The sequence below is a fragment of the Mastomys coucha genome, unplaced genomic scaffold (genome assembly GCF_008632895.1).
Source record: "Mastomys coucha isolate ucsf_1 unplaced genomic scaffold, UCSF_Mcou_1 pScaffold18, whole genome shotgun sequence".
Lineage (NCBI taxonomy): Eukaryota > Metazoa > Chordata > Mammalia > Rodentia > Muridae > Mastomys > Mastomys coucha.
In genome coordinates, this window is record NW_022196900.1 from 101825102 (window position 1) to 101839669 (window position 14568).

At 49.6% G+C, this 14568-nt stretch overlaps 1 protein-coding gene across 2 annotated transcripts in view; it reads right to left on the bottom strand.

Annotated features, from left to right (window-relative positions):
• Tnfrsf1b (TNF receptor superfamily member 1B) overlaps positions 1-12071 on the bottom strand; it is a 34545-nt gene extending 22474 nt beyond the window's left edge. The window contains exon 1 of one of the 2 annotated variants that reach the window (XM_031379410.1): positions 11929-12071. Coding sequence is in view for 1 of the 2 variants with exons in the window: in XM_031379409.1 (XP_031235269.1) it covers positions 9908-9985 (78 nt within the window). In the remaining variant the exon portion in view is untranslated. Of the gene's footprint in view, positions 1-9907; positions 10063-11928 lie in introns of those variants that run through there. The other variant, XM_031379409.1, reaches the window with a different exon arrangement.
• Positions 12072-14568: the final 2497 nt, after the last annotated feature.

Genomic DNA, 14568 nt, shown 5'->3' on the forward strand with positions numbered 1-14568 from the left:
CACAGGTAGGTGGCCCAGGGGTGATACATCCCTCCTCCAAACTGCTGCCTGTGATGTGCTTTAGAAGGGAGCTGCAGCAGACAGGAAACCCACGCTGGGATCCGGTTCTTAGAGCCAGGCTCCAGGCTGCATGCCAAGGGCTCTACCCCCAAATCATACTCAGTTCAGTGACAGAGAATGCCCCACCCTCTCCGCTATTACCCCGAGGCCCTTTGATACGGGTTTCTTCATCTCCAACTGGCTCTCTTCAACACCTGGGCAACTCTTGCCAGCCGGTCTCCTCGCCTTTGGTGTCTAGCATATAATCATTTGCAGACAGACCTCAGCCACCTTCGTACTTCCAGGACTGGTCCACCTTATTCAGCTGCCCTCAGGCAGGAATGAAACTTCTCCAGCCTCTGCTGCTAGCCTTCACCTGCCACCTGAGACAGAGACTCCTGTGCTCCTCTTCCACACCCTGATCCCTGCTACTACCACATATCCTGCAGAGCAGACCCCTCAGCTTCTTCAGACTCACCCCACCATCTCTTTCTCATATAAACCCCTGAACCCCAGATAGAAGTCACAGATCCCTCAAGAAGGCTCCTGTGACAACCTAGGACTATTTCTGTATTTCCCAGGTTAGAGCATATTTGAGTTATCTCTGTTCAACTTGCATCTTCCCTGACACCCTACTGTGGTCTCTCTTTGAGCTAGAACCGGGTTTGACTCTCTTCTTATTCTTCCATCTTGGTTTTGGCAGCTACAAAATGGGAACGGAGCCATGCCCACCATATGATTAAGTTGTCATGATTAACCAAGCAGGAGAATGAGAAGAACTGGGTTACAGACATCAGCTCAGTTTCAAGTCCACTCCAGTCAGAGTGGGCAACCAGGGTGATTATGGCAAGGCTGTTCCTGTGGCTAACCGTGACCCAGAGAAGCCTGGGATGGAGATCAGCTGACAGAGAAGATGCGTAACATGTATGAAGGGCAGGGTTCCATGCCTAGCATGGCATAAAAAGCAAAAACAAAACAAACAAACAAACAAAAGAAACAAAAAAATAAAATAGGTATGGTGGTGCACATCTGTAATTCCAGAGGTAGAGATCCAGGAGGATCAGAAGAAGTTCATCCTCTGATACATACTGATTTCAAGGTCAGGCAATTAAATGACCAAAACAGGTCAACCAGCTCAGGATGAGCAGTAAACCTCTATGGAAGATAGAGATACAGAGGGAAACGTGCCCTGACCTTTCGGACCTTCCACTCCCCCTTCCTTCTCTGCTGCCCTCCCTACCTCCCTGGAGTCACCACTACAGACTCCCAGTGAGCCTCCCTGACTCTAGCTTTTACAAACCTTCACACAAAGGCCAGAGGAAGAGCCTACATACTCTCAGCCCGCCTCCAAACTGTGGGTGGTTCCCGTTGCCTCGTCTTTGTATGTGTTAGTTGACAACAGACAAAAGTATGGAAGTCTGGCTTTGAACTCAGACTAAATCCCTAATTAACCGGCATCTTGAAGGAATTGTTTTTCTTTGGGGCTTTTTCTTTTTAAATTAATCAGTTGGATTATTAATTTATTACATATGACTTCTTTCTTGCACAATTGTATCCCCAGCCTGTTTGTTGCATTTTTGTTTTTATATTTGTTACATTATTATATTTACATTGTTACATTGTTACATTTAAAAAGATAAATTAACTTCACATGTATGAATGCTTTACCTACATGTTTGTCTATGCGAGATGTGTGTGCCTGGTGCCTGAAAGGCCAGCATGGACAACTGATCCCCTGGAACTGGAGTTACAGACAGTTGGGTGCCATGTAAATGTTGGGAGTAGAACCCCAGATTCTTCAAGAGCAGCAAGTGATCTTGACCCCGGAAGCGCCTCCCTAGTTCATCTATTGTTGTTGCTATTGTTTTTAATTTTATGTGTATGAGTGATTTTCTTGAATGTATGTGTGTGCCTGGTGCCCCAGGATATCACTTCTGCTGGAAATAGAGTTCCAGGTGGCAATGAACCACTGTTTCAGTGGTGGGCATCAAACCAAGGTCCTCCATAAGAGCAGTTTGTGCCCCTAACTGCTGAGCCATCTCCTCAGCACCAGTCCTGTTCATTGTATTTTCAAACAAAAAAAGATTATTTCTCCCTTTTCTCTGTAGAATGAACCTAACAACAGTACATACTGTCTGGGTCTGATACAAAAAATTACATAACATAACATACAATAAGGTGGGGTTTTTGTTTGTGTGTGTGTGTGTGTATGTGTGTGTGTTTGAAACAGTGCTAGCCTGGAACTCTCTCCATCTTCCTACTTCCACCTCCCAAGGGATTGCATATTCAATCCACCACACCCGGTTTAATGCAGCTGGTATTACTTCTTTCACAAATAGGTCACAGATACACAGCCTCATAAATCTATGTTGATTCTAGGAAACTTCCTGCCCAGATAGAGGGTCTAGCCTGCTCCCAGACCCTCCAGACTCCACCTGGTATCCACTCATTTCTAGTCTGCCATGCTCTGGGACTCAAAGCCAGAAAAGTTCTCTGAGAATTCTGGCAGGAGGGCAGAATTACAGGAGAATCAAATGGGTGATGAGACAAGGTGAGAATGTGACCACAGGACCAAGCCACGGAGAGGCAAGAGTGGAGGCCTGAGGGGCAAGGAGTGGGAAGACTGGACTCCTGCCAGAGAAAGCAGGAAGCAGCAGGACCCAGGCTCATGGCCAGAGGCACAGGCAGTCTGAGAGCAAGCAGCTGGTCACAGCCTCATTAGGAGCCTTGGCTCTGTGAGCTATAGACAGAAGCCAGGCTGTAGGTCAGCAGTGGGAGGCCAGGCACAGGGCAGACCTAGGACATTGGCAGGGGTTCTGCAACTTGAGTCAACATTCCAGAGCCCTTCCTCATAGATCCACTGTCCAGTCCAGAGTTACACTCCATCCTCTGCTTCAAGCTACTGAGCTTCCCACCCACTTTCCAACAGCGACAGGCCTAGATTTCAATGCTGGCTCTGAGACGTCCTCACTGACCTGGTCAGGCTTGGAGCAATGGAGATTCAAAACAGGGAAGGGAACTGGATGCCCAACTTGGTCCAGCCCAAAGTGGAAGTCATACCAGACCTCAGAATTCAGGATCCACAGCCACTGCCCTATACCCGGAGGACAAAAAATTGTCTTTTTACGTGGCCCACAAGACTAATTCCAAGTCCCGTCCGACTCAGCTTTCACCTTCAGACTGACTCAGTTTTCTGAACTCCAGGTCACTATGGCCCTAAGGCCAAAACCAGACAACCTGTACTGGCCTCCCTGACAAACACCATGGGTGGTGATGAGTGGGGAGTCTTCCTGATGTCTTGACAGAGGGGCTGGGTCAACCCAGGCCCAGGCTCCCAAAGAGAACAGTGGTGGTTCCCTAGGCCTCTCAAGCACCCAGTACCCTGGGCAGGTCACTGGATGTTGTCATTTTCCAATTCAAACAGGAGAGCATACTCACTGGGGCTGCATGACCTCTTGAAGCCTCCCACACTGAACTCGTGGGCTTGGAGCAGGCCTTCTTAAATGAGGAACAAGATAGCATCCACAAACCCAACCCCTCTACCTCTATAAAGAAGAGCCTGGTGTAGTAACAAAAACCTTTAATCCTAGCACTAGGGAACCAGAAACATGCTGATCTCTATGAGTTCAAGTCCAGCCTGCCCTACAAAGCAAGTTCCAGGCCAACCAAAAGCTACAAAGCAAGACCCTGTTTCAAAAGAACAAAACATCACAAAGAAAACCCAAGAAGAAACAGGATGGGCGTGGAAGAGCTTAGAGACGTCAGGCAGTCTGCCGTCATCCTATTCAAGAGGGCAAGGGTCAGACAGAGCTCCAGGTTGGAACACTGTAGCTATCTTCCCCCTTGAGCCCTAGCTCAGCCCACACTGGGGGTGCAAGGACACTCTCTTCCCCAACCTCCCGCTGGTAAACTAAGCCAGCTTCCTCTTCCCTGGCTCACAGCCAAGCAGTCCAAACCACAATGGTGTCACTGTCAGCTATGACATCACAAAATCTCATGGTGGAAAAAGACGTATGTAGGTATCAGAGGGTAAGTCCCGGAGCTGCAGAGCCCCTGTCCCACATGAGGGGTGGGCCCCAAACCTGAAGCCCCTGCCCTGCATCCTAGGACAAAGAGACACACTGTCAGGCCAGAATCAGCACCAAATAAGGTGTCCCCTCTAATGGGTGACAAGATGCTTCTCTGAGGAGACACCCTTCCCACTCGGGCTTCCTCGATCTTGGAGGCTACCAGCTGGTTGTGCTCGCCATTACACAAGTCCGACTTCCTCAGCATCTTGGGGTATGCCTCACTGTTGACTTGTCAAAGGCACTAAGTTCTAGGGGACATACAGGCCTGCCTGGGACAGCAGCACCCCAGCTTCGAGCAAGCGGAAAGGCAGCCATTAAACCTTGCCCGTGGGGCCTGAAGCAGGGATATAATTCCAGCCAAAACAAATGGGAATAAAATGAGTGAGAAGGGCTGGAGAGACAGCTGCGGGGATAAACACTTGCCTACAAGCCTGAGGACCACAGCTGGGACCTTCCAGAGCCCACGTAAATGAGGCAGCTAGCTTTAAACCCAGCACAAAGGGTGCAGAGTCAGAGATCCCAGAACAAGCTGGCTAGCTAGACCCACACCAGGTTCAGTGAGAGATCCCTGAATAGACTGCAGAGTGGACAGGAAGACATCTCATATCCATTCAGACACAGACAGGCACCTACATACAGGCAAATGTTCCGACACACGTGCAGGCACATTACTCATACATACAGGAAGGAAGGAAGGAAGGAAGGAAGGAAGGAAAGAAACAGGAAAGGAAAGAAGGAAGGAAGGGAGGGAGGGGACATCAGCTCTTTTTCTTGTGACTTGTGTAGCTGCCAGCTCCACCCCTTGTGGGAGAACGTTGAGATTAGTGCTGCTGGAAGGTTTAGGCCCAGAGAGGTTAAATTACCTGAGCAAGGACACACAGCAAGCCATTAAACTCTGCTCCACTAACACACAGGCTGGGATACTTCCTCAAGGTTGAACTGTCTTAGAAGACGCTTGGGCATAGAGATCTTATAGACAGCTTCAGTTCTGAAGATGGCTTTCCCATCTTGAGTCTTATAGACAGCTTCAGTTCTGAAGATGGCTTTCCCATCTTGAGTCTTAAGTAAACAGAATCTTGCAGGCGGTGGTGGCGCACGCCTATAATCTCAGCATTTGGGAGGCAGAGGCAGGTGGATTTCTGAGTTCAAGGCCAGCCTGGTCTAAGTGAGTTCCAGGACAGCCAAGGCTACACAGAGAAACCCTGTCTGGGGAAAAAAAAAAAGTAAACAGAATCTTTCTCTGTCTCTGTCTCTTTCTCTGTCTCTGTCTCTTTCTCTCTCTGTCTCTGTCTCTCTCTGTCTCTGTCTTTCTCTTTCTCTCTCTCTCTCTCACACACACACACACACTCATAAACACACACAAATGCAGATGGAAGAGATTTAAGAGAGAGATCTACTTACTGACATGTAGGGATGAGCTAGAACAGGGGTTCTCAATCTTCCCAATGTTGTGACTCTTTAATACCGTTCCTCATATTGTAGTAACCCCCAACCATAAAGGTGTTTTTTTTTTTGCCACTTTACAACTGTAATTTTGCTACTGTTATAAATCACAATGTTAATATCTGATATAAAGAGGGTCTTTGGTGACCCCTGTAATGCCTAAGGGGTCACGACTCACAGATTGACAAGCACAGAGCTAGAGCCTTCTGTGTTCCTCTCGACTTCATCATGCACACTCCTCATCAACCTCAAGTGACATTTAGCACCTGCCACTGAAAGAGTGAGATGGCGACTCCCTGGCCATACAGCTTTTGCAACTACACAGGATCTCAGACCCCAGTCAGGCAAGTGATCTGAGGGGCCTAGCCAGGGGACATAGAGCAGGAAGTACAGCAGGAAAAGGTGACAGGAAGGAAGTTGGTTTGGGGGTACCAGGCAGCAAATTCACCCGAGCAGGAACTTGAGGCAACTGGGTATCTGACGCCTAGGTTTTGGGGACATATGGCTCCCCTTGATGGGGGTCTGAGTCCCTCCTAGTTGTGCACACTGCATATAACCAAATCAGGACAGACGCCAGTGACTTCAAAACCTTAGTCCTGGCCACCACCAGGGGTGTGTTTCCACTCTACAGAGGAATGATGGAGGCTCTGATCACACAGCCTCTGGACAGCAGAGGAAGGCTGTAGGCTGACATCTGTGTGACTGAGGCCTTGGGCCCCGACCAAGGGAACTGGTGCCTTACAGTGTCTGGAACTGGGGGTACAGCATGTGCATCCCACTTCTGCTCACTGGGACCTGTCCCAGTGCCAACCCCCAACTTCCCTCCTTGCCCATACCAGGCTCCTGAGCCACCATCATTGGGATGGCCTAATCATAACCCAGGGTGGGTGGAGGTAGGAAGTGTGAGCTATTTAGGGAGAGGGTCTCCAGTTCATCAGATCTGATACAGCAGTGGGGAGAAGTCCAGAGACATTTTGAAGGAGGCAGACCACCAGAACCTGGATCTGCCCACCAACCTAACACATTTGGCTGTAAAATGAGGTCACAAGTCATTACAAAGGTCAGCCAAATACCTCTGACATTTAGCCAAATGTTTTGGGTGTTTTTTTTCTTTTAGTCGGTTTCATGAAGCCCAGGGTTATCTCAAACTCCCCATGGTACCTAAGGATGACCTTGAGTTGATAATCCTGCCTGTAGCACCCTGAGTGTTGTGATTAAGCTGTCAATAAGAGCAACAAGAAATGTAATGCATAAACCAGACATGGTGGCAAACATCTCCCTTCTTCCCCACAAAGACACGTTGAGTAAACTCTCCCCTTTCCCTACAAAGCTACCCTGGCAAGTATTGGATAGCAAGGGCCAAAAAATGTCAAAGCATCACCCAGTCCTGGAGATGGATAAATGCTCCAGGAAGCACTGGTCCAGGGACCAGGACATTCTTCAACCCAAGAATGCCAGAGAACCCCTCAGGATGTAGCCCAGCTGGTAAAGCGCTGCCTAGCATGCAGGGGCACATGTCCAGACCTACATAAGTCAGGTGTTGATGGCACACAGCCGTAATCCTAGCACTGGAGACACAAGAAGATCTGGACTTCAAGGTCATCCTTAACAACATAGTGATCTGAAGGCCAGCCTGGGCTACAGGAGACACCATCTTAAGAAAAGAAAAAGAAAAAGCCAAGCAAATTCTCTTATTACCAAGAATTAGGATGGGAGTGGGGGGGGGTTCAACAAAAGATAATGTAACCCATGTAACAGGGGCAATTCTGAGCGAAACCCAAGTGTGTGAAGTGTGTAACCTTCTGGTCGTGTGACTTCTGAAGGTAGTTTCCTAGAGCTGGCCAGTGGGCAGTGTATGAAGCATGTATGGGCGAATGCCAGGAGAGTTGATGGATGGATGGCACTGTCAGGGTACCTGACCACCTGACCACTGCCATCTGAAGGTCTCAATACCAAGCCACATCCTCAGTCACAATACAGATGCCCCAGAAGGATGTCAGCCAACAAACAAAAGACCGAGATAGGAGGAAAGAAGGAAAGAGCTCTCAGGCTCTGCAGTACTGCAGGCACCTAATCCACTCCAGGGCCAGCCTGGGATGCTGCGGATTCTGGCTCGAACCGCAAGCAGCAGTCCTCAGCCCTGAGAGTCCCAGGGATAGCGAGGCCATACACATCAGGTTAAGTAAGACGAGAACAAGTGCTCACCTACCCTGTTTTACATGTATTTATTTGCCAAATAAATCAAAGACTGAATAGGCGAAGGGCAAAGTGAGTTTGCTGTCCCTGGAACCTACTCAGATGTCCTCAGGGCTCTCTCTGCTGCTAAGTCCCACTACACACAATATCTCAAAGTCCCATAATAGGGAGAGAAGTGGGGATACAGGTAAAGGAAGGTCTGGAGAAAGAATGTTGGGAGTCAGGCCAGCAACTTGCCTTCAAATCTCACCCCATCACCTCCCAGTTCTGTGGCCCTCGCAAATGCCACAGCTTGTCAGCCATCCCCACAACTTTCAGTGGAACAACAGTACCCACCTTGTAGAAACAGCTGGAAGGGAAGTTTCAGTGCCAATCAATCTGTGACAAGGTGCCCAGCACGGTATCTGGCACTTGAGTGTCCCAAAGCAGGAGCTACTGTGGACTCAATCATGAGAAAGCAGTTCTTAGCTAAGGAATCCGTGCTCTGTAGAGCAGGTCATGTCTAAGTGGGGGGGATTTGTACAGGCCTTTCTGGAGAAGCGGTATCTACCAAAGACTCAGGAGTGTTAAGTGGGCTGTAAAGCGGACAATGTGTGTGCAGGGGTTATACACGCCCAGTGGTAGACACCTAGTCATCAGCTTCACAGAGCATAGATTCATGTGAGCAGGCAGCAAAGATACCTCCATCTGGCCTGGAATACCCAGAAGGAAAGGAGGGGTTCTGCCTCCACCACTAGGAGCCACGAAGGGTTCCCAGACAGGGCCGTCTGGGCTTGAGCAAGGTCTCTCTGTCAAAGCAGACTAGCGAAGCGTCCACAGCAATAGTAGCAGAAGGTCTAAGCTGACCTGGGACTGGTCAGGTAGGAAAGGAAGTGTGAGGGAAACACCTTCAGTCAAACCATCCTTCCACCTGGATCCCACAGAGCCTTGTGTGTCTCATCCACACAGAAGCTCCTGCGCTCTGGCCCCAGGAGCAGACCCCAGCTCAGTGCCCAAAGACCTATCCTTCCTCGGAGTTCAGAGCACAATCCCCAGTCAGGCCGGTGACGACAACCATGCACATTCATGCGCAGCCCTCAGAACTGGGACTGTCCTGATCCAGAGTCCGTCCTTGACACCTCCCTGAGGACCTTACATCCACTGACGATGAGTCCATTCCTTTGTACCCTGAGGAGAGCAAATGGTCTGGGGCCACTGAATACCACCTCCGGACACTAGCAGAAGCCACTCTTCTCCCCTGCAGTCAGACGAGCACACCCTGTCCTGTCCATCCATCGGGGTGGACTCAGGAGGCAGAGAGCATACAAGGAGCGAAGCAAAGGCATACCAGCCAGCTCCCTTTATGCCCTTCAGAAAAGGTAATTTCTCTGGGCCTCACTTTTCCGTACCTGTAATCTGCCTCCCCCACCCCCCCGTTTTCAATCAATGGAGACAGGAAGGAGGAGGAAAAAAGAAAAAAGAAAAAAGAAAAAAGAAAAAAGACCACTCTGTAGACGTGACCCCGTTCTTGTGTAAGTATTGCGAGTGAAAACCGGATACTGGGATCTTTAATCGTTCCATTTTCCCGAGGTTCCTTGGGGTAGCTGCCCTCTATGCCAGTACACTGAGAACATTCTGAAATGTCCCCTGAACACAGGCGGATCCATGGAAGCAATCAGAGTGACAGAGAAGTGACTCATTCCCCCAACGGTCTCTTACACTAGGAGCCTATTTAGACTCCTGGCCCCGACGACATCTAGCAATCCCAGCGTTTCTAAGAAAGAGACAAACCATGGCGCAGAGAAGGAAGTCTTCAGAAGACGCAACCCGCTCAAGCAGTGGGGCAGTGGCCCCGGTCCTTCCCGCCTCGAGATCGCGGGACAGAAGGGACTTCGCAAGGCTGAACGGTGCTCCTGAGCCTGGCTGGGTGTTATTCGAGCCCTGACCAAGCTCGCGGAGAGAGCTACCAGATATTTCTAGAACATGAGGCTGTCGGGAACCGAGTACCGCCCCAGGCTCCCAACGTGCCGGGCTTCGGGTCCCCAGTGGGTCCCCAAAGGCGCGTGGCGCGTGTCCCCTGGGGATAGGATGGCCTCTCATGCTGTCCCGGAATTGTGCAGTAGCTGGGATGGGCACTTTGTGATGCGCAGCTGTCCCCCATGACCCCAAGAGTCACCCACCTGGGCGGGCACTGTGTGCCCGGTGGCCCACAGCTGCAGTTCGACGACCAGCGCGACCCAGAGGGCGGCGGGCGCCATACGGGCAGCGGTGGCTCCCGCCCTTGTGCCTGGAGCTCTAGTGTTTCAGCGGCGCTCTAGCTGGTGACTGAAAGCGAAACCCCCAGGCCAGGAGCTAGGGCAGACCAGGGGGTGGGGGAGGGCGGGAATGGGCGGGGCCGCGCCCCGAGGACACGCCCCTTTACACGGAGTCCTTTGCCCTCGCTGGACCTTTCCACCTTTCCCTGGCAGCTCTGGGCTCTTTCTCCGGCATCTTTCAGGAGTGACTGAGTCTCTATCACCCTTTCCCCTTTGAGACATCCTTCCAGTGGTGGGGAAGAGACTGGCGCTGAAGACAGGTGCCCACTATACTCATGACTGGGTACCCTGATTGGGCCTCCCCTCAGCTGATCTGTCTCCATGAACGTGGTGCAGATTTCATGGACTTCCTACTCTTCCTGGTAGGACACTGGGGAAAGCAGCCCCAAAGTTGATACCGCTCAGGAGAGCCAAAGCCTACTAGATAATTCACTCGTGTAGACTATAGAACCAGACTAACTCCATGTGAATGTTTGCATTTTCTTGTGGAGCTTATTAATATGAGCTATATAATATGGCTCCTATAACATGCAGCATATGTTTACTTACTGGGAGTGTACAGGCACAGTCTAAGCAGCATTGCATAGGTACAGCTCTTTTTAATATGTTTCATCTGTTCCTTAAACATACTTGGAACCCTAGGTTAAGAGCGGTCCTCTACTTCTGAGTTCCCTTGGCTGATAGGTAAACAGAAATTCATCCAGAAAGTCTTGCTTCCTAGAACTGACCTCTTCAGCAAGCTCAATGTAGCTGTCATCTGAATGGCAGTCCCAACCACAGTGTGTATCCCTACAGCCCTGCATATGGAGCATTTCGAGAGGTGGGGTGGACAGGAAGGCAGGCAATTGTTCTGCCCCTCCCCATGCACACACACTCTCTCACTGCAGGCTGATAGAGATGCTGAGAGACCTGCAGCCACTGGCTCTTGTGAGGACCACCTCAAGGACGGTACTTTTAGGTGCTGGGGGAGAAACTGGGAAGTGACCCTTGGTGGGGATGGAAAATCCCACCTGCTGGTCAGGAGCCTGGGAAATCACCTGGTTCTCACATGTTTCTGAGACATAGGACTCAGCCCACAACCTTAACCCTGAAGAGGGGCAGCCACTGAGCAGGTAGGGCAAGTTCTGGTCTCTAAGCCTCCTGTGGAAGACACAAGGGTGGGGTGCTCTGGTCCATCTGAGAAAGCTGAAAGCCAGGAATGAAGTGTCACCTGTCAGGAGCAAGATTCAGTGGTCTGCCCTGGATCTTGCTCAGTGGATCCAATGTACTCATCCTCTTCAGCCAGGGAACAATGCCACCGAGAATCACATGTGAGAGATCATGGGCTAGTTCCTATCTTAGTCTGTATTCTGTGGCTCAGGATCACACACCCCATATACTATAAAGAGAAGGGGGTGACCTGGTTCTCATCCAAGGTCAATGGGGCACAGTTGACGATAGCCTTGCTGGCAAAATCTACATAGTAAAAGATAAGGAGTAAGTATGAATGGTGTGTGTGTGTGTGTGTGTGTGTTTCTCTCTTTTTCTATAAAGCCACCAGTACCAATCACAGCAGCTCTGCCCTGATGACTTTGTAAAATGCTAGGTACAACCTTATATATAGCAGCAGCTGTTACCCTGTGAAAATAGCACAGCCTGACAGACACTGCCATCCCTGACAGCTAACTTAGCACTTGTGCGGGTGCCTTGCAAATCTTCATCAGGGATCACTCGCTGTTCATACTAATAACGCTTAGTAATTGTGAAACCAGCAGTTACTGGAAGACTACTCAGGGTCAGCAACATATGTCTGCTGGCACACGTGGTCTTGCAGGGGGGAGGTGAAGTGTTGTAGGATCTTTCACAGAGAGGAGGGAGTACTGTAGATTCAAACCCAGTTTAGTTACCTGCGAGGCCAAGGAGCTCCTCCGCAGCCCAGTCACTGCTCACTCTGTTGCATTAGACAGTCCTTTAGGACACAGGCACACCATCCAGTTCTGGCTACTCCCTTGGTGCTTAGGAAACACACAATAGGAACAGCTCAAGGAGGTGGAAGTGAGTGAGGACTTCTGTAAGGTACACACAAGAGATAATAAAGAGATGGATGTCAACCAGATACGGTGGTGCATGCCTTTAATTCCAGCACTAGAGCGGAAGATCTCAGTGAGTTCAAGGCCAGTTTGATGTATATAGTGAATATATACAGTGAATATTAGGACAGCCAGGGCTATACAGAGAAACCTTGTCTCAAAACACCAACTGGCGGGGGGCTGGTGAGATAGCTCAGAAGGTAAGAGCACTGACTGCTTTTCCAAAGGTCCTGAGTTCAAATCCCAGCAACCACATGGTGGCTCATTACAACCACCCGTAATGAGATCTGACGCCCTCTTCTGGTGCGTCTGAAGACAGCTACAGTGAATTACGCCGGAGCGGGCGGGGCTGGAGGGAGTGGGGCCAGCAGAGGTCCTGAGTTCAATTCCCAGCAGCCACACACATGATGGCTCACGGCCATCTGTACAGCCACAGTGTAATCATACACATAAAATAAATAAAATAAATCTAAAAAACAACAACAAAAAAAACACCAAGTGGGGAGCATGAATGAATGAATAAGTATATATCAGGGTTGGAACCCAGTCTAATCCATTCAGTCCTTGGCTCTACCAACCCCACCATTCACCTTTTAGCCCATCAGCCTTATAGTACAGAACTGTTCTTATATCAGTCAGCAAAGATAGGATGGTGGCTTGCTTAGGGGCCACAGACAGAGCATCTGAATCTGGTATCTCCCCACTTCCCAGGACAGCCCCAACCCTGTCATCTCACATCCCAACAAGCTGACATCTCTGCTTCTGCAAACAGAAGACTCACCTTTGAAAGGCAAAGCAAGCAGGGGTGCCCAGGCTGCTAACTGAGCCCTTACTGTATGCAGGTAACCCAGAACCCTCAGGAAGGAAGCACTCCAGCTTCAGCCAGCAGAGGTTTCAGCCTCTGACATGGCCGCCTGTATGCATCCAGAGAGAATGTGCCAGAAACTGTATCTTCAAAACCCCAGTGCCAGCATCCCATGACTTTTTTTTTTTTTTGCTTGTTCATGTGGTGTGCATGTGTTTGGTCTAACCCCTTCCTCATAAGGTTCTAATGACAAACCAGAGCATTATTCCAACCAAGTTCACCCTGGGGAACCAATGAGTTTGTTGAACTTTCCTACCGAGAGCATGGTGACCCCAAAGTAGCCACACTGGAAAGTCTTCATGCATCAGGTTAGTGGCTTCCATGCAGCTGCATGAAGTCCCTCTTATAGTCTTCTACAGCCAAGTACTCTAGTACTTCCAGGGACACAACAAGACTCCCCAGGAGTAGAACTGTGTATGGATATCTTAGAGGGATGGCTGGAAAGTCAGGCGAGGATCCAATAGCCCTCCCTACCCTTTTCTCCTTAAGGGAAATGTAACTGTCCATTTACTCTGCTCTGATGGACTCCTTTTGTCCCAGCTGCATTGTTTTCTAGGAACAAAAGCCTTCTGCTACAGTGTGGTGGTGGTGGTGGTGGTGGTGGTGGTGGTGGTGTGTGTGTGTGTGTGTGTGTGTATGTGTATGTGTGTATGTAGTGTACATGTGCACACTCAGAGGTACATACATGTTCATTGAGACCAGAAGTTAATATCACACACATGGTATGCACTCACTGATAAGTGTATATTAGGCCAGGAGCTCAGAATACCCAAGATACAGTCCACAAACCACAAAAAAACTCAAGAAGAAGGAAGGCCAAAGTGTAGATACTTCGATCCTTCTTAAAAGGGGGAACAAAATACCCATGGAAGGAGTTGCAGAGACAAAATGTGGAGCAGAGACTGAAGGAAGGACAATCCAGAGACTGCCCCACCTGGGAATCCTTTCCATATTCAATTACCAAGCCCAGACACTATTGTGGATGCCAGCAAGTGCTGGCTGACAGGAGCCTGATAAAGCTGTCTCCTGAGAGGCTCTGCAAGTGCCCGACTAATACAGAAGTGGAGTCTCACAGCCGCCCATTGAACTGAGTACAGGGTCCCCAATGAAGGAGCTAGAGAAGGACCCAAGAAACTGAAGGGTTTGCAGCTCCATAGGAGAAACAATAATATGAACTAACCAGTACCCCCAGAGCTCCTAGGGACTAAACCACCAACCAAAGAGTATACATGGTAGAACTCATGGCTCTAGCTGCATATGTAGCAGAGGATGGCCTTGTTGGTCATCAATGGGAGGAGAGGCCCTTGGTCCTAAGAAGGCTCTATGCCCCAGTGTAAGAGAATGCCAGGGCCAGGAAGCAGGAGAGGGTGGGTTTGTGAGTAGGGTAGGGGGAGGGAGTAGGTTTTTTTTTTTTTTTTTTCTGAGAGGAAACCAGGAAAGAGGATAACATTTGAAATGTAAATAAAGAAAATATCTAGTAAAAAAAGATGTGTATGGATATTTTGCCCGGATGTACATTTGTGTACCATTTGTGTTCCTAGTGCTGGCAGAGATCAGCAAAGAACATCAGATGCTCTGGAACTGGAGTTAAA